The sequence below is a fragment of the Jaculus jaculus genome, chromosome 4 (genome assembly GCF_020740685.1).
Source record: "Jaculus jaculus isolate mJacJac1 chromosome 4, mJacJac1.mat.Y.cur, whole genome shotgun sequence".
Lineage (NCBI taxonomy): Eukaryota > Metazoa > Chordata > Mammalia > Rodentia > Dipodidae > Jaculus > Jaculus jaculus.
This window is the reverse complement of record NC_059105.1, coordinates 116,183,695-116,203,767: the sequence shown is the minus strand read 5'-3', so window position 1 is coordinate 116,203,767 and position 20,073 is coordinate 116,183,695. Positions and strand designations below refer to the sequence as shown.

Here is a 20,073-nt window from a genome sequence, read left to right as displayed (position 1 = left end):
ATGTCTTTAAAGAGCTACTCCAGATGTTTGCTGTGTAAACTAAATACAGGACTGTGGAGATGGCTTAGGAAGTTACCTGAGAAGCCTAAGGACTCATGATCCCATGTTAGCCAGGCACACAAGAATGAGGCAAGTGCAGGGTTGCACATGCCCACTAGGTGGTACAGTCATCTGAAATTCTATTTCAGTGGCTGGGGCCCTGGTGCACCAGTTCTCTCTCTAAATTCTCTCTCTAAAGTGAAAAAAATGAAAACTAAATGCAGATGTTCATTCTTTTTCCTTCTCTTATGATGAGATTATATACCAATAAGTACATCCTAGGTTGGTAATATTCAATACTAATGCATTTACCAGGGACAGGGGAGATGTCTCAGTTGGAAAAGTGCTTAGCATGTCGACATGAAGACCTGAGTTTGGATCCCCAGTATCCTGCAGAAAGTAGGTATGGTGGTACACACTGAGTCACGGTGCAGGAGAGATGCAGGAGATTGCTGGCTGGCTGGTCTAGTCAGATCACAAGCCCCAGGTTCTGCAAGTGACTCTGTCTCAATGTTTACCACTGGCTTCCACATGCATATACTCACAAAAGAATGCACACTTACACACACATGTGTGTGCCCACATGCATGCACACCACACATGGACATGCAAAAACATGCACTTAATATACCTTGCATATTGAATACCATGTCTGAGCCTTAGCCTCCCTTAAATGTGTCCAGAACACATGCATCAGCCTACAGTTGGGCAAAATCATTTAACACAAAGACTGTTTCATGATAAAGTATTGAACATTTTGTGGCTCACTAATCCAGAAAAAGACCAAAATTCAAAACTTACTTAATGTGTAGTGCTTTTGCACCATCACAAATGGAAAAGAAAAGTGAGTTTAACTACTGTAAGTTGGGGATTATTTGTATTAAGTTTAGAAACTTCAGTCTTCTGAGTGTTTCATACAGTTTTTGGTGTGTGTGTGTGTGTGTGTGTGTGTGTGTGTGTGTGTGTGTGTGTATCACAGCACAGGTGTAGAGGTCAGAGGACAACTTTGGGAGTTGTTCCTCACTTCATGCTTTGCTGTTCACCACTCTATATGCCAAGCTGACTGGGCCCAGTGCTTCTGGAGGATTCTTTTGTCTCCACCGCCCATATAGCTACAGAAGCCTTGGGATTACAGACATGCATGTTACCATGCCTGGTTTTACGTGGATTCTGGGGATCCAAACCAAGGTTGTCAGGCTTGCTCAGTAAGTACTGAATTTACTGAACCATCTCCCCAGCCCTTCTGCAGTTTTTTTTTTTTTTACTTTGTTTTGTTTTTTGAGGTAAAGTCTCATTTCACCCCAGGCTGACCTGGAATTCACTCTGTAGTCTCAGGGTGGCCTTGAATTCAGGGCAATCCTCCTATCTCTGCTTCTCAAATTCTGGGATTAAAAGCCTTCTATAGTTTTTAAGGTTGTCTTGCCCAAGCCTTATCTAAAGTAGGCAGGAGGGTGTCTGCTGTTTAGAGCGGGCGGTTTTGGTAACTGACTGGATTACTGGTAGAAGGAGAAAAATTGAAAGGATGTGAGGAGAAACCAGAGTCCCACTGGACTATTAGGCTGCTCTCTCTCTGCCAGGAATGCTGGGAATGCTGAGTGCTAGCCTGGTTGTGCGTGCTTGTTTTCTCCTTTCCACTGAATAAGGAATGTGAGCCTCAGAGAGGCACTCACTGGCCCCTGTAATCTCAAGAAGCCCTGTGGCTCCTGGGAGATTAGCAGCCAATTAAGGTTATGTTGCTGTTTGGGGGAAGTGGGGGAGCAGGAATGCTCATGTACTCTTTTGGAGTCTACAAAATGTGCAACTTTGGGGGAAGGCAGTTTGGTACAGTTGACAAAATAGAAAATGCATATATGCTTTTCATCCATAAGCTATGCATTAGCCTACAAAACACTCACAGGACATGAGGGGGTGTGTGTGTATATTATGTAAATATTTATTGTAATTATGGTTGAAATGGAAATAAGTGAATTTTTTTTTCAAGGTAGGGTCTCACTCTCCAGCCCAGGCTGACCAGGAATTCATTATGTAGTCTCAGGCAGGCCTCAAACAGCGATCCTCCTACCTCTGCCTCCCGAGTGCTAGGATTAAAGGTGTGCACCACCACACCTGACTTGATTCTTTCTTAAAAATTACTTTGTACTCTTCTCTCTCGCCATGCACAAGAATTAAGTCCAAATGGATTAAAGACCTTAACATCAGACCAGAAACTTTGAAACTGCTAGAGGAAAAAGTAGGGGAAACCCTTCAACATATTGGTCTTGGCAAAGACTTTCTGAATACAACCCCAATTGCTCAGGCAATAAAACCACAGATTAACCACTGGGACCTAATGAAATTACAAAGATTTTGCACCGCAAAGGACACAGTGAAAAAAGCAAAGAGGCAACCTACAGAATGGGAAAAAATCTTCGCCAGCTATATATCTGATAGAGGATTAATATCTAGGATATACAAAGAACTCAAAAAGTTAACCAATAAGGAATCAAACAAGCCAATCAAAAAATGGGCTAAGGAGCTAAATAGAGAGTTCTCAAAGGAAGAAATACGAATGGCATATAAGCACCTAAAAAAATGTTCTACGTCACTAGTCATCAGGGAAATGCAGATTAAAACTACATTGCGATTCCATCTCACTCCTGTCAGATTGGCCACCATCATGAAAACAAATGATCATAAATGTTGGCGGGGATGTGGAAAAAAAGGAACCCTTCTGCACTGCTGGTGGGAATGCAATCTGGTCCAGCCATTGTGGAAAACAGTGTGGAGGTTCCTAAAGCAGCTAGAGATTGATCTACCATATGACCCAGCTATAGCACTCCTAGGCATATATCCAAAGGACTCATCTCATTTCCTTAGAAGTACATGCTCAACCATGTTTATTGCTGCTCAATTTATAATAGCTGGGAAATGGAACCAGCCTAGATGTCCCTCAACAGATGAGTGGATAATGAAGATGTGGTACATTTATACAATGGAGTTCTACTCAGCGGTAAAGAAAAATGAAGTTATGAAATTTGCAGAAAAATGGATGGACTTGGAAAGTATTATACTAAGTCAGGTAACCCAGGCCCAGAAAGCCAAGCGCCACATGTTCTCTCTCATATGGGGATCCTAGCTACAGATGACTGGGCTTCTGTGTGAGAATGAAAATACTTAGTAGCAGAGGCCAGTAAGTTGAAAAGGAGACATAAAGGGTGGAGAAAGGAAGGGAGGAGGATACTTAATAGGTTGATATTGTATATATGTAATTACAATGATTGTAATGGGGAGGTAATATGATTGAGAATGGAATTTCAAATGGGAAAGTGTGGGGGTGGAGAGGGAGGGAATTACCATGGGATATATTTTATAATCATGGAAAATGTTAATAAAAATTAAAAAAAAATTACTTTGTACTGGGAATGGTAGCAATTGCCTTTAATCTAAGGTGTGTACCACCACACCTGACTTGATTCTTTCTTAAAAATTACTTTTTACTGGGAATGGTAGCAATTGCCTTTAATCTCAGCACTCCGGAGGCAGAGGTAGGAGGATCGCTGTTTGAGGCCAGCCTGAGACTACATAATGAATTCCAGGTCAGCCTGGGCTGGAGAGTGAGACCCTACCACAAACAAACAAACACAAACAAATAAACGTGCAAACAAATGAAAAAGATCCAGAACATGTTGAATGAAAAGTTTAAGCTCATGGGCTGGAGAGATGGCTTAGCACATAAGGCGCTTGTCTGCAAAGCCAAAAGACCCAGCTTCAATTCCACACGACCCAGATGTACAAGGTGACACATGCGTTTGGAGTTCATTTGCAGAGGCTGGAGGCCCTAGTATGCCCATTCTCTCTCTGCCTCCAACTCTCTCTCTCTCTCTTAAATAAATAAGTAAATAAATAAATAAATAAATAAAATATTTAAAAAATTAAGTTCTGAATTATATAAAATCAATTTTATTTATTTATTTGCAAGAAGAGAGAGATATGAGAGAAACAGATAGGGAGAATGGGTATGCCAGGACTTCCAGCCATTGTAAATGGACTCCAGGTGCATGTGCCACTTCATGCATCTGGCTTTATGTGGATACTAGGGAATTGAGCCTGGGTCCATTAGGCTCTGCAGGCAAGTGCCTTAACTGCTGAGCCATCACTCCAGCCCTAAAATATTTTTTAAAGAGTCATCAAAGCAGTAATTCACTTGTCAAAATTACCCTTAAAATCTTTTCTATGCCGCATCTTAGACAAAATTTTGTACTTATACACCTGTGTGTAACCACAATCCTGTCTGCATAAATAAATTATAGCCTGCATGTCCATGTACATTCTGTCGAGAATGTTCTCATGTCCTTTTCCTCTTCTGAGAGCCTGTGATAGAATCTGAGACAGGTCAGGGCTCTGTGGCCCAGCCCTTGCTACAGGTTCCTAGGTGTACACCTGGGACAGAACATCCCCACTGTTAATGTTGGTCATTTCTGGGGAGAACAGAGAAGAGGGAGGGGGCAGAGAGGTTCCTCTTTTATACTTCATGCCTCCAGAAAAGAAGGAAAAGCCCGCTGCCCTATTCTGACTCCTCTCTCCTTTCTTCCTCCCCATGGGGAACAGGTCCTTCTTCTCGCAGCTGCCTATGTTTCTGATGCCCAGTACAACAGGAACGTTCCCTTTGAAACATCCCCTCGGGCTATCAGGTAAAGAAACCATTACATTGTCACACAGAATACCTGTCTACCAGTACCTTCTCTCCTTGAGGTTGAATTGAAATGGAGACTGCATTTCCAGATATTTTGGAGAAGGACCTAGGGTATAACAAAGAGATTTGGGTAAAATCCAAATTTTTTTCTCTTGTATTGCTAAGAAGCTCAGGGCCACCAGTAGGCTGGGTAAGGGAGGCCCCATGGAGCCACACCTCCATCCCCAAACCCCATGTGTAGTTTTGGTTATAAGAACATGGTGCCTCACATGGAGACATGGAGGGAGCATTCACCTGATTAAGGACAGACATGATCAGTGAAGCATCTGGGACAAAAGCTAGGGTTGTCAAGCTAAAAACATGTCATTGTCTTTTTTTTTTTTTTTTTCTTTCTTTCTTTCTTTCTTTCTTTCTGTCTGTGTGTGTCTGTCTGTCTGTCTTTCTATCTTTCTTTCTTTTTTTTGAGGCAGACTGGTCTTTTTTATGTAAGAGAGCAAATGGGAAAGAGAGAGAGAGAGACTGAGGAAGAATGAGGAAGAGAGAATTGGCACATCAGGACCTCCAACCACTGCATTTGAACTCTAGAAGCATGCGCATATGTGACCTTGCATGCTTGCCTCACTTTGCGCATCTGGCCTAAGTGGGTTCTGGAGAGTCAAATGTGTCCTTAGGCTTCGCAGGCAAGTGCCTTAACAGCTAAGCCATCTCTCCAGCCAGTCTTTCTTTCTGGAGAGAGTTGTCTCTTAAAAGTGAAAGGGTGACCGTCTCTTTTATCTTCTGTTGTCTTTTGACTTAATCCATATATTTGTTAATTTCACAGGAGCTCAGCTTTCTCTCTCTTACCTCTAAGGGTTGAACTAAGATCAGCTATTGTCTAGAATGAAGAAAAAACATTTCGTATCAACAGGACTCAGGGTCAGTGTCCTCAAAGGCAGTAAATGTCTTACCCCTGGGTGCTGCTGAGCAGGTGTGGGAGACTGTCTCCATCTCAAGAAGAGAAGTATATGACCATGAGAAGATAAAATGCTTACATTTTTAAGTTAGGCTGGACTACCAGTGCCACATAATGGTGGTTCACTGGCTGCCTGAGGGTTGACTCTGCATCGGTTGTTGGTTAGAGTTGGAGGAAGAGTCTCATGTTACTTTTACAACACCCTGTGAAGAAGGTACCAATCCTGGCCTGAGACCAGAAAATGTACTGTGATACACAATCATATTCTTGATTTTTTTCTTAGTGTTTTTATTACATTTTATTTATTTTTATTGAGACACAGGGTCTTGCTGTATAATCATTAGCTGGCCTAGAACTCATGGTCTTCCTGCCTCTGCCTCCTGAGCCACCATGCCTGGCTGTGGTAGTACTTTTTCAGATTCACTTGAATATTGCCCCTGTTCACCAAAATTTAAAGGAGAGCCAAGTAAGCCATACCTTCTTTATTAGATGCACCATTTATTTTTGTTTACTTATTATTATTATTTTTTCCTGTACAGTGCTAGGGATGGAATCCAGGGCCCTATTCCTCATTGCAGGCAAGAGCTCTGCCACTGAGCTATTTCCTGCCCTCATGATTCTCTGTTTTTGTTATTTTTGTTAATGAAGCAGACTTGGGATTTTATTAAAGCTATTTTAATATAGACTTTACGCACACGGTGTTAAGAAAGATAGGCTTTCAAGTGTAACAACCAGAGTTCAGATCCCCAGAATCCTCGTAAAAGTTGGACATGGCAGAAAGTATGTAATGCAAGCACTCTGCTGGCAAGATGGGGGAAGACACAGGAGAATTGGAAGCTTATGGGCCAGCTCGCCTGGCATGTGCAACAGTGAACACGAAAAGAGACCCTGCCTCAAATGAGGTAGAAGGCAAAGATTGGTGTGTGACATTGCTCTCCGACCTCCACACATGCCTCCACACAGGAAAGGGAAGGAAAGGAAAAAGGCAAGGCAAGGCTATGGAGGAGAGGAGAGAGGAGGGGAGGGGAGGTAAAAGGCAAGGCAAGGCAGAAGGCACAGCCCAGAGCTTGCATGTGGATTTTTCAAAGAAGAGTTGCAGAAAGTAAGACATACTCGGGCTGGAGAGATGGCTTAGTGGTTAAGTGCTTGCCTGTGAAGCCTAAGGACCCAGGCTCAATGCTCGATTCCCCAGGACCCACGTTAGCCAGATGCACAAGGGGGCGCACGCGTCTGGAGTTCGTTTGCAGTGGCTGGAGGCCCTGGTGCGCCCATTCTCTCTCTTTCTCTTTATCTGCCTCTTTCTCTCTATGCCTGTCACTCTCAAATAAATAAATAAAAATAAACAAAAAAAAAAAAAAAGAAAGAAAGAAAGACATACCCAAATGAGGAAGATATGGCTTCTCAAGGGAGAGTTGTGTTTTAAGAATTATTTGTATTTATGTGGGGGTGGGGTGGGGGGTGGAGTGTGGGCATGTGTATGGGTGAGCAGGCATGCCATAGCATGCATGTGAAAATCCACAGTGTCTGAATGCTCCTTTCTTCCTTGGGACAGGGTCTCATGCTGTTTGTTTCACTGCTGCAGGCACCTATCTAGTTGGCCCAGTAGTTTCCAGATTCTCTTGGCTGTGCCTCCCATTGCAGTAGGTACCTTGGGATCACAGGTGCACATGCCACATTGTGTATGACTGTACATGGGTTCTGGGCAATAAAACTCAGGCTGGCAGACTTATAAGCAAGTGTCTTTTAACTGTGGAGCTATCTCTCGAGATGTTCTTTTTTTTTGTTGAGATAGGATTTCATGTAGTGTAGACTAGTCTCAAACTGAATATATAACTGGGGATGATCTTGAACTCTTGATTGTCCTGCTTCCATTTCCCCAGTGCTAGGATTACAGGCAAAGGCCCCCACATGCTCTTGATGTAGTGCTGGGGATGGAACTCAGGGCTTTGTGCATGTTAGGCAAGCACTCTGCCAGCTGGACAATGCCCCTGGCCTCCATTGATTTGACTTATTTGTTTATTTATGAGAGACACAGAGAGGGGGAAGATAGAGAGGGAACGGGCATGCCAGGGCCTCTAGCCACTGCAAACGAATTCCAGATGCATGTGCTACCTTGTGCACCTGGCTTACGTAGGTAATGGGGAGTTGAACCTGGGTCCTTAGGCTCTGCAGGCCAGAGCCTTAACCACTAAGCCATCTCTCCAGACTATCTTTTATTTATTTATTTATTTATTTAGATAGGGTCTTGCTCTAGTCCACGCTGACCTGGAATTCACTATGTTGTCTCAGGCTGGCCTTGAACTCACAGTGATTTTCCTGTCTCTGCCTCCCAAGTGCTGGGATTAAAGACGTACACCACTATGTCCAGCTTCATTGCTGTTTTAAAGAGAAGTTTGAATGCTGTTTAACTCTTGTTCCATGGTTATAACCACTTCTCTTTCTCTCCTCTCCAGACGTTACTACTTTTATAACAACTGGACAATGCGAGTAGCCATATACTTCTTTATCTGTGTAGACCTTTCTCTTGCCCTGTTTGAAGAACCTGCATTGTTTCCACTGCCTTTCTTGGTAAGCATTAAAAAAAATGAGATGGTTAACCCAATTTTGTCGTAGCAGACTCAAACCTTTTCCCTCTTTCTTAATTTGACTTCATTTTTATTGCTGGGAGTTCAAAGGATTCTGTCCACTTGTTGGTCAATACTTTAGTCATAGGCATTTTCAGGGCAGTGGAGTTTTTGGTGTTCTGTTCAGCTAAGGAAAACTCAGGCATAGATTGGCACAAAGGGTATTTATTTGATACGAAGTAGATGATGTCATCATTAAGTTACTTGTAACATGTGCCTACTACATCGTCAGCTTTCTTCATAGTCATACATTATTAGTGTTTTCATTGGTGCTCTGTAGTTGACCTGGGTAATGTGTCAGCGTGATCAGCTGGTCCAGGAGAATCTAAATTGCAAACAAGTTGCTTGCCCAAGGGGATGCTGCTGTATCGCAGCTCACACCTGTGCTGATGGCCGACTCCTCCTCAGTGCCTCTGCCTGCCGGCCGCTATGTGTGCATTCTCTGTGTTCTCAGGCCACACTGTACCCGTGAGGTAGACACTGCTCTTACCACTCCCCTTATTTTTTATTTTATTTATTTGACAGAGAAAGAGGGAGAGAGAGAGAGAAAGAGAGAGAGGGAGAGAATGGGTACTCCAGGGCCTTCAGCCACTGCAAACAAACTCTGGACTCATGCGCCCCCCTGTGCATCTGGCTAATGTGTGTCCTAGGGAGTTGAACCTGGGTCTGTTGGCTTTGCAGGCAAACACCTTACCTACTAAGCCATCCCTCCAGCCTATCACCCTCCTTTTTGACAGATCAGGAAGCTGAGCCATAGAAAGGTTGTCTAATGTTTCCAAGGTCACTTGGCCACAAAGTCAGAACTGAGCCTCTAGTCAACTTTGTCTAATTTCAAAACTATTGCTTCTTTTTATTTTTTATATTTATTTTATGAGAGAGAGAGAGAGAGAGAGAGAGAGAGAATTGGCATGCCAGGGCCTGTAGCCACTGTAATAGAACTCCAGACACATGTGGCCACCCGTGTTCATGTGCAACTTTGTCTGCTTGTGTCACCCTGTGCATCTGGCTTATGTGGGACCCGGAGAGTCGAACATGGGTCCTTAGGCTTTGCAGGCAAGTGCCTTAACCACTAAAGCATCTCTCCAGCCCTCAAAACTATTGCTTCTTAACAACAGGGTACACTATTTTTTAAAATTATAATTATTTTTTTTTTAGAGGAGAGAGAATTGGCTCCAGGGCTTTAATCACTGAAATCAAACTCCAGGTGCTTGCACCACCTTAGTGGGCATGTGCAACCTTGTACTTGCCTCACCTTTGTGCAACTAGCTTACATGGGATCTTGAGAGTAGAGCATGGATCCTTAAGCTTCACAGGCAAGCACCTTAATGGCTAAGCCATCTCTCCAGCCCAGGGTACACTCTCACCCTTTCTTATTCAGCTATCTGTTGCTTTGTAATAAGATACCCCCAAACTCAAATGTTTAAAACAGCAGTCAGGAACCTTGGGACATAGGTCAAATTCCCTTGGTGCCTATTTTTTGTACGGTCTGAAAGCTAAGAATAGTGCTATAAACAAAATGTTTGTCTTCTCTCCAACCAAATTCCTATGCTGAAATCTAACCCCCAAGGTGATGGTATTTGAAGGTGGGGCCTTTTCGGAGAAGATTATGACACAAGAATAGATGAAGTCTTTTTGAATGGGAATATGTCCTGATAGAAAACAGACCCAGGAACTCCTTTGCCCTTTCTGCTATGAGAGGGCATAGCCAAACAAGAACCAGGAGGTGGGCGCTCACCAAATCTGCTAACACATTGATCTTAGACTTGCAGCCTCCACAACTGTAAGAAATATATATCCCTTGTTCATAGACTTGTCATCTATGGTGTTAGAAGATTAATATTTTTGCGGCACAAAAAGGTAAAGACTAGTATTGTGGCCATCAAAGCAGCAATTACCACACTTCATGTGACAAAGGTTCTGCAGTTAAGGTGTTTTCTGGATAGAGACTTTCAGCCCCGTGGCTGTGCACACAAAAACAAGGTGTGCAGAAGCCGAGCTGTGCACCCACAGACCTGGAAAGAGTATTGTCTGCCTTGGCCCGACCTAGCAAGGTTGCAGTCCCACAGAGTCATCATCGTGGCTAGTTTTTCTCTTAGGTCCTCACGCTCTGTGTGTTCTTGGTCACCGGGGTACAGTGTTCATTTGTGCTGTAAGTCTTGAGAATCGAACGTGTAGGGCCTCTGGACCCCCAGCATTACCATGTAGGCCTCGACTTAAGGAAGGGTGTCCTAGAATTGTCCCAGGCCCTCAAGCCCTTTGAAGGTGGGTAGCTAGAAGGCATGAAGGGTTGCTGTCTCTGTTGAGGACCCATGGGGCTGAGTGTGGGAAAGGAGAGAATTGTGTCACCTACTGTGTTCAGGCCCAGAGTCAGTTCTTTTCTTCCTCCCCTTCCATCTGTCCTTCAGAACAGACCCCATCTTTGTGGCCCAAGCCAAGATGCCTCTGGCTGTGTCCATTGTAGTTGCTGCTTTCTTCTTCTGTTAATGGAGGGAAGCATCCCCCTTGGTAGGTCTGCTTGGCTCATGGGAATCTCAGACCATCACAGGCCACAGTCCTGGGCTACAGGCTAGGGTTTGGAGATGGGGCCCAGTAAGTCATGAAGGGAGGCCTGTCAGGACTTCATGCCGGGTCTCGGTGGCCTTCACCCTCTCTTCTAATCCATTAGATATAGGCAGCAGGTCTGCATGTCTCTGATGCCTACGGGATTGGGGAATGCCTTAGTCCATTTTCTGTTGTTATCCCAAAATACCTGGGACTGGAAAATTTGTAGAGATGCGGTTTGTTTAGTTTGTATGTGAAGTCCAAGGGCATGATTATGGTGCCAGCCTCTGCTGGAAGCCTTTGCCTTGCATGGGAATATGGTAGGAGCAGCCCGTGGGGACACAGGACAAGCGTGGTAGCTCAGGGCTCTCTTCCTCTTTTTATGGTCACCCTCGTAGCCTCTTTTGATCCTAATTCCTTCCCAAAGACCCCCCCCACCTCCAAATACCATCAACATGTGATTTTGGGGATTAAGTTTTTAACACATGAATTCTGGGGGACATTCGAAAACATAGTTAAGGAGAGTTACCTTACTATTTGAGAAATGAAAGTTCTAGAATTTTATGCTGGCTATGAACAGATGAATGAGAATGAGAGAGCATAGAGGATGCCCACCTCCGCCCCTCTTGACCTCCCTTTTCTGGGGAGATGGGTCTGGGTCTTCAGCCTGCTTCCATGGCCTTCCTAAAAGTCCTGTCAGCCTGGGCCACGGGATATATGACTTGGGCAGGGTTCCTTCAGAGAATGAGAAGGAGGAGGAAGAGGAAGAGGAGGAGCCATCACGCAACAAAGAATCTGCTGCACCTTTCAGTGAAATCAAGGGACTTGTCTTCTTCCGAGAGGAGGCCTGGAAGAAAAATAGTGTGGCGAGGGGGGCTGCGGTGGAGACTCCTGACCCTGCGCCATGGAGTGTTCTCCTTGCAGGCCACCTCCGTAGCAGAAGTGATCTGCCTGACTGCATTCTGTGGAAGGCTGGTGCATTTTGCGAGTATCACTTCTCGAGTGGTTTTCTGGAAGGATACGAAAAACATCTGCATTATGGTCACCATTGTGGTGAGTAGTACGTGTGGCTGTGTGTGTGTGTGTGTGTGTGTGTGTGTGTGTGTGGCTGTGTGTGTGTTCACAGGCCATGAAGAAAAACACCGCGCAGGTTTGTATTTGTTAAAGTGACATTAGCACATCAGCATAGCAAACTGAAGAACAAAGGTGGCAAATAGGACAGTGAGCGTATTTAAGCAAATACAGAGAAGGCTGGGCATGGTGGCGCATGCCTGCAGTCCCAACACCTGGGAGAGGGAAGCTGGAGAATCAGGAATTCAAGTTCAGCCTCCTCAGCTACATAGTGAACCCCGGAGGCCAGCTTGGGCTACATAACATGCTATCTTAACCAGCAAGCAAACCAACAAGCAACACATACGTGAGTGGAAAAAATAAATTGAAAAGAGTTGACAAAAACTCATAAAAGAAAGCATTCAGAAAATGAAAAGTGTTTAGTTAAAAGTTAAATCAACACAATAATGTAATACTATGTATTTGCCTATAAAGCAATGCTAGCGAACTTGAGAGAAAGCAAACCTTCCTGCATCTTCTTGGAGGGAGCAATGAGGGATCTTTCTGGAAGTCTTTTTGCAGTTCCTTCAGAGTTGTTGATATGTGAATGCTCACATACTGTACTTTTATTCCTGCAAGTGGAGGAAGAAGGGCCCATGTGAAGACTTAGCCACAAACTCTGTCCGTGGTGACTGAACAGTTCATAATATTGAATACCTGGAAAAATCAATTTCTTGATAGGATATGTGACATTCTCATGTAGTACTCTTTCCTCCCTCCCTCCCTTCCTTTGTTTTCTTTTCTTTTTTTCTTTCTTTTTTTGAGACAAGGTTTCATGTAGCCTGTGCTGACTTCAAACTCAGTATGGAGCTGAGGATAATCTTGAACCTTCACCTCCCACGTGCTGGGATTACAGGCATGCACTACCACTCCTGCTTTCCATGTAGATTTTACACATGGTGTTTGTTAAAGGCATGCATAAATCTCTTATCAAAGCATACCAGGGATTAAACCAAATGAACAACTCTGAGGAGATAGCTCAGTCGGTAAGGAATTTACATCACAAGCACGAGGAGCTGATTTATATTCCCAGTACAAATACTGGGAGTGGTGGCTTGCCTTTAATCCTAACACTGGAAAGGTGGAGACAGGAGGGTCCCTGGGGCTTGTTGGCCACCCAGCACCACAAGCAAGCACAAACCTGCGGCAAAATTGCAGCAATCAGCAGCCAGCAGCAGGGTCCCAGACAGAGCTCAGACCTCTCTGCATACCTAAAGGCTGGAAATCAGTCCATCCCCAGATACCTTAGGGCTGGGCCCCAGTGACATCTCCAGCCAGACAACTGGAGACCCAAGTTACAAGTTTCAATGAAACATCTGAGTCTATGGTGAGGGGTGGGGGAGGCATACGTTCAAACTACCATTATATGCAAAAATAGAGTAGTGTACAAATCAACTGGATTACACCTTAGTTAAAAGGAATCAAAGTAAAAAACTGTATATTTTAGATCAACCAGAAAGAATATATGCCTCACAGGGTGATGCATCCTGAAACGCTCCTATAATGAGCAGAGAGACCCTTTAGCGATGAGATGAGAGCCTGTTTTGTTAGCACACCCGCATGTCTGGACCATAGTTTCTCACACACTCACAGTATTTCCGTGATATTCTTTTTCTGGAGGGCCATCCATTCTCAGAGCTTCCCTGAATTCTGCTGGGGTTAGACATCCCAATCTGTGTGCAGTATTATTTTGTCTCTATGTTTTTACTCTGTGGCTTGCTGGCTTCAGTCAACATTATTGTTTCAGCTCAGACACAGTGGGAACAACCTACCTTTTTCTGGAATAATCTCCCTCTGCTTTTTCCTCTGTTCACTGAGCTTCGTCTGCCATCTCCTATTCCAGGGGACTGCTGGAGTCAGTACCTCTCTTCTCTTGCACACCTCCCTCCCCGAGCCTGGTTCGGGGTGCCTCCAGCATTCTTTCCTCATCCCCCTTCTGTTTCTCCTGTTCACTTTGATCTCGGGTCCAGATTCTTGTCGTCTCTCAGCTGCACAACATGGCCCAGGCCCTGTCACTGTCATCTTCCCCAGTGACCTCAACCTTCGACTCCTAAGGTAGACATTTTGGATCCTGTACATATTAATTCTCTGAGGCATGCTTCAGGTCACTCCCTCCCTTGCATCCCTATTGCCATGCCCTCTGTCCTCTGCCCTTGGACAGCGTGGCTCTGGCATCTCTTGTCTCACATGTGTCTCGCACAGCTGACCTTGATCGATCTGATTATCTATGGGTCCCTGGAAGCTGTTCACATCCATGGTGTTCGGTGGTCAAGGGCCTTGAGGCCAGTCTTCCTGATTAGCTGCCCTGAAAGTCGTCAGGTAAAGATATGATTTAGGATACACAATGTTTTCATAGTATTTTTATTGGATTTCTCATAAATGAAAGGAACCTTTGCTCTCTAGATCCGGAGGGCTTTCCGAAGCATCCGGAACACTCTGCCGGACATCCTCTATGTCTTCCTCCTGTTTCTGTTCAGTGTGCTTGTGTTCTCCCTCATGGCCTTGAAGCTTTTTGGGGACAGGTGAGTACATACTCCTGGAAGTTGCCTGAGAATTATCACATATCTGGGTCAAGACTGCTGTCCCCAGATGCTTCCTTGATCCCACACTCCAAGATGGCTCTTTGGGGAGGAGGTGGGGGTGGGATAGAAGACCCCATAACTTAGGCTATGCGTCTATTTACTTGACTTTGTGTTTTTGGTTCCTCTTTAGGGGTCTGAGAACTGCAGAAGGTGCTCCCTACTTCACGAACATTCTGGAGATAGCATTTGAGCTCTATGTGCTGGTCACTACAGCAAACAGCCCTGATGTCATGTATGCACATCCCTGATCTATTTTCTGGACATATAACCACAACATACTCATAATTTATTTTTTTTAAGGAAGGGTGTCATTCAAGCCCAGGCTAATGTGGAAGTTACTCTGTAGCCCAGGCTGGCTTTGAATGCTTGGTCTTTCTACCTCCACCTCCTGAGTGCTGGGATTAAAGGTGTGATCCACTGTTATGAAGAGCAGCTGTTGGGCTGAGAGTGTCACTCACTGGCAGTGTGATTGCCTACTGTGTGACTCAGTCCCCAGCACTATAACACTCGAGCTCAAAAGCAGCCATCTCTTAGTACTAGTGGGGCTGAGTTATACTCATTGTAAAAATATTGAAGGACATAATGCTTTGCACTAACAAGAGCTCACCCTCTCGCTAGCTAGATGGCTTCTAACATTGAAGGCAGCAGTAAATAATGGAGTGCACTTTCTCTCCTGGGACCTTGGGGTCTTGAACCTCTAAACACCTGAAGACCCAAGGTGGGTTCTCCTAAGCGCTGGTGCTGGAATATGGTTACAGAAACAGAACTGTAAACATCACTAGTGCCACCAACTCCCAAATGTCCACTGTCCACACATGTGGATTGCACAGGGGCAAGGACTTGAGCTTTCTTCTAGTGTCCTGTATAGCGTGGGTTTAGTTTGTTGTGAGCGAGGGAATATTAAGCCGTGCTACAGTGACAGACATCTCCAGTCCCACAGTGCTGGTCTTTCAGGGCTGAGGCAGGTGCCTGGCCTCTGGAGATGTGTAGGATCATCCCATTGACTTGCTCTTGGTTTTTGTACACTGGAACTTCATGAAAACACAAGCAAGGTGAACTCCCTAAAGCTGTGTCCTCTTGATGATTTCCCCAAAGACCGCACATGCTAGCATTGCCAGCACCCCCTAGAGGCTCCACCTGTAGAAAATCCACTTTCCTGTATAGGTGGTGCTGACTTAGGCCTCTTGTCCTGCTACAGTTCATTACGGGGTCCCTCTGACACTCAGCGTTGCAAGATGGATAGAAATGTATCCCCCTGCCTGAGTGCACATCCAGGCCACAGTGCTGATTCCCTGTGAGTCTGGCAGGTTACAGGCTGCTTTCTTTCCTCAGTCTGCATTTTCTTATTGTGAAGGAGGAGACTTGGACTGGGAGCTCAGTAAGGTATGGAAGGGAAGGTCGGAACGAGCATTGGGTTATTCTTAGGGCTGGTGATAGCTTTATGATTCCACCACACCACACAGAGGAACAGAGTGGGCGGAGCTTGACAGCACCTTGTGCACACGGGCGATGCATATGGGATGTGGCCAATGCTCAGCCTTACATACACTGGGGAACTAGGACATGGTAAGCCGTGAGACATAAGCATCTCTTTCTAGGATGCCTGCCTATAACGTCAATTGGTGGTATTCTTTGTATTTCATAACCTACATCATCATCAATACCTACATCTTCATGTCCGTCTTCCTGGCTGTAGTCTACAACAATTACAGGAAGCATTTAAAGGTAACACGGACAAGCCGGGGGCTGGGTTCAGGGAGGGGGAACTGTGGGCTGGGCATGGGGAGGGAGGGCAGAAATTACAGTCACTCACCGTGCGCAGGTGTGCTCTGTTACTTACTGTCCTTTCTTCCTCCCTCTGCCATTTGAGGCAGGTTTAGACTGGTCACAAGATACTGTGTTGCAACGGGTCCAGCAGTATGTCTGAAGAGACCCATAGGCACAAGACTGAGTGAGGGTAGCCACCCTGGCTTCGCTGTTACTCCCCTTTCTCTCGGCTCCTCACTCTCTCATCAGCACAGGAGTTTCCCTCCTTTCTGGGCTGTCTCCCCTCCTGAGCAGAGTGGAGCATGAGCTGGCTGCCTGCTGTTGCTCTGTGTCTCACCAGTACAGATTGTCCCTCATGGGCTTCCCCACTGAAACTTGGTAAGATAAGTTGTGTGGATGCAGACAAGGGCTAGCAAGTAGATGCAGTGTGGGAGGGATTATATACCTTGCTTGTGAGTAGACCACCATTCCCTTCTCTTGGGTTCCTCCATGACTTTGAGAGATGTGTAGGTGAAGAAGTGTTGTTTTCTTAAATCTTTGAGTTAAAATGCCCCTCTCTGGTTGGTTTTGTTGATGTTTTAGAATGAGATCCGCAAATTGGCATACCTGAAACGTCACAAAATGATAGAGGCGTTCAACCTTCTAAAAGTCCAGGTGGGCACAGAGTTTGTGGTGAAGGAGGCCACATGGAGGCAGCTGGCAAAGGTGGTGGCTCCAGACATCAGTAGCTCCCACCTGGAGCTCCTTTTGAGGATCTCTGATGAGGGACAGAAGGGACATGTGGGTAAGTTTTCTGTTTCTGAGGGAGGGCCAGTTCCCTTTGCTTCCAAAAGCAAGGGAAAAACAAGAGCATATATATCTTCTGGCTTCTGTGGGGAGCTGGTTCCAGGAACCCTTCAGACACCAAACTCCAAGGATGCTCAAGCCCCTTACAGAAAATGTTATTGTATTTGCCTGTAGCCTATGTGTTTCCTTCTGTGCATTTTTAAACAATTAAAAATATTTTACTTATTTGCGAAAGAGGCAGATGGAGGGTGAGAGAATGGGTGTGCCAAGGCCTCTAGCCACTGCAAACAAACTCCAGATGCATGAGCCACCTTGTACATCTGGCTTTACATGGGTACTGAGGAATCAAACCCAGGTCCTTAGGCTTTGCAGGCCAGTGCCTTAACCACTGAGCCATGTCTCCAGCCCTGTACTCCTGTATATTTTTAAACCATCTCTAGATTATTTATGATCTCTAATTAATGGAAGTACCTTATAAATAGCTGCCATACTGACTTGTTGTGGGGTTAATGATAATAAAAAATGTCTGCTTAAGCCAGGCGTGGTGGCGCATGCCTTTAATCCCAGCACTTAGGAGGCAGAGGTAGGAGGATTGCTGTGAGTTCGAGGCCACCCTGATACTGCCAAATGAATTCCAGGTCAGCCTGAGCTAGAGTGAGACCTTACCTCAAAAAACAAAACCAAACCACAAACAACAACAACAAAAGTCTGTTTAGTGCAATGCATTTTTCCTGAATATTTAAAAAAATTTTATTGACAACGTTTATACTTACAGACAATAACCATGATATTTTCCTCCCCTTCCCCATTTCCCCTTCACAACTCCGGTGTCTATCATATCCCCTCCCTCTTTCCATTAGTCTCTCTTTTATTTTGACATCATAATCTTTTTCTTCTATAATGAGGGTCTTGTAAAAGTATTGCCAGGCACTGTAAGATCATGGATATTGAGGCCAATTTCAGTCTGGACAGTTGTATGTAAGGAATGGTACCCTTCCTTTGGCTCTTACATTCTTTTTGCCATCTCTTCCACAATGGACACTGAGCCTTGGAGGATGTGCTAGAGATGTTTCAGTGCTGAGCACTCCTCTGTCCCTTCTTCTCAGTTCTATGGTGCCTTTTGGGTCATCCCAGAGGACACCACCATCTGAAAAGAGAAGCTTCTCTAACCAAAGGTGAGAGTAGTATTAATATATGAGTGTGAACATTAAGTGTAGTGCTTTCAGGGCAGTTTAGTAAGCATAATATATGCATTTAGCCAGACAAGAGCAGGCTTTATACCCATAAGGCTCATGACCTCCCCTGCCATAGGTTTTTTTTTTTTTTTTTTTTTTTCCTGAGATAGGGGCTCACTCTAGCTCTTAGGCTGACCTGGGTGGCCTAAAACTCATGGTGATCCTCCTACCTCTGCCTCCCAAATGCTAGGATTAAAGGCGTATACCATCACTCGGCTGCCATAGGCTTTTTATTAGGTTTTCAGTACCAGGCATGTATTCCCTCCCATAGAGCTGGCCTCTAGTCGAATTAGAGAGCAATTGGTTTCCCCAAGAGCAGACATGCTACTACTGTACCTGTTTGGTCATTTGGCCTGTCTGGCCAAACTTGAGACTTCCAGTGTCCACTGTTTTCACCACTGATGACTTCTGTCTCCCATAGGACTGCATACAGTACAGCTTTTCCCAGCTTTCAGTTGGGTGCTCTATAGGGAGAAGGTTTTCAGCTCAGCACCAGCTTGAATTTTCAGTGACCTTGCTGCCCATGCACGTGAAGTCTTTAGCAATAGGGCCTTACCATCTGTTACTTGTGGAAAACCAAGAGCCTTGGCAATAGCCTGTAACGTTTTGGAGGCAATAGAGATCTCCCTGGCCAAGAACTCACTGGAAGGCATTCTGTCCCTGGCACTGAAAATTTTCTAGTAGCAGTCTATGGCTTCTGGATGTGCCATTATCCAAAGAAGTAGGCTTTCATATGTCTTATTCAGAATATCTTGAATTTTGATTGACCCTCCCCCACCCTTCTCTTACTCAGTCTCTTCCCCTGGCCTCACTTAGGCCTTTTCCCTCCCTGTGATCTGTTCTTCTACTTACATATATGCAATGCCATCCCCTAAAGTTCTTCTCCTCTCTCCCTTATAGCCTTTTTCTAGCTTCCTGGCCTCTGCTATTGATTTTTTGGTTCCAGCTCATACACAAGTCTAAACATTTGTAGCTAAGGTTCACATATGAGTGAGAACATGTGACATTTGGCTTCCTGGGCCTGGGTTACCTCACTTAATATAATCCCTTTTCAGATCCATTTATTTCCCTGCAAATTTTATAATTTCACTTTTCTTTACTGCTGAATAGAACTCCATTGTGTAGATGTACCACATCTTTATTATCCACTCATCTGTGGATGGACATCTAGGCTGGTTCCATTTCCTAGCTATTGTGACTAGAGCAGCAGTAAACATGGTTGTACAAGTACCTCTAAGGTAGTGAGAAGAGTCATTAGGATATATGTCTAGGAGTGCTATAACTGGATCATATGGTAAATCTATTTTTAGAGCAGCAGTAAACATGGTTGTACAAGTACCTCTAAGGTAGTGAGAAGAGTCATTAGGATATATGTCTAGGAGTGCTATAACTGGATCATATGGTAAATCTATGAGAGAGCCTTCTCTCTCTCTTCCCTTGATCAGCCTTGCGAGGCCTCATGGATTGCAAGGCTCAACACTGGGATTCTGTTAGTACTGAAAGTTTTTTATGATGAATTGAGATATAGAATTTATAAAAAGAAAGGGCTGGATATGATTATTTTTCCCTAATGATTTTTTGAAAAGATTTTTTGTTTTATTTTATTTTTTGTTTATTTGAGAGAGAGAAAAAGGTGGGGGCAGGTTGGGCATACCAGGGCCTTCAGCCACTGCAAATGAACTCCAGATGTATGTGCCACCTTGTACATCTTGCTTACATAGGTCCTGGAGAATCAAACCTGGGTCCTTTGGCTTTGCAGGTAAGT

The 20,073-nt window shown here is 44.7% G+C and overlaps 1 protein-coding gene across 2 annotated transcripts in view; it reads left to right on the top strand.

Moving 5' to 3' along the window:
- LOC101609433 (two pore calcium channel protein 1-like) overlaps positions 1 to 20,073 on the top strand; it is a 65,054-nt gene that overhangs the window by 18,336 nt on the left and 26,645 nt on the right. The window contains exons 2-10 of one of the 2 annotated variants that reach the window (XM_045147723.1): positions 4,627 to 4,709; positions 8,117 to 8,231; positions 11,753 to 11,881; positions 14,141 to 14,257; positions 14,342 to 14,460; positions 14,651 to 14,752; positions 15,719 to 15,814; positions 16,119 to 16,245; positions 16,870 to 17,071. In XM_045147723.1, coding sequence (XP_045003658.1) covers positions 4,627 to 4,709; positions 8,117 to 8,231; positions 11,753 to 11,881; positions 14,141 to 14,257; positions 14,342 to 14,460; positions 14,651 to 14,752; positions 15,719 to 15,814; positions 16,119 to 16,245; positions 16,870 to 17,071 — 1,090 coding nt within the window. The remainder of the gene's footprint in view (positions 1 to 4,626; positions 4,710 to 8,116; positions 8,232 to 11,752; positions 11,882 to 14,140; positions 14,258 to 14,341; positions 14,461 to 14,650; positions 14,753 to 15,718; positions 15,815 to 16,118; positions 16,246 to 16,869; positions 17,072 to 20,073) is intronic. The other variant, XM_045147724.1, reaches the window with a different exon arrangement.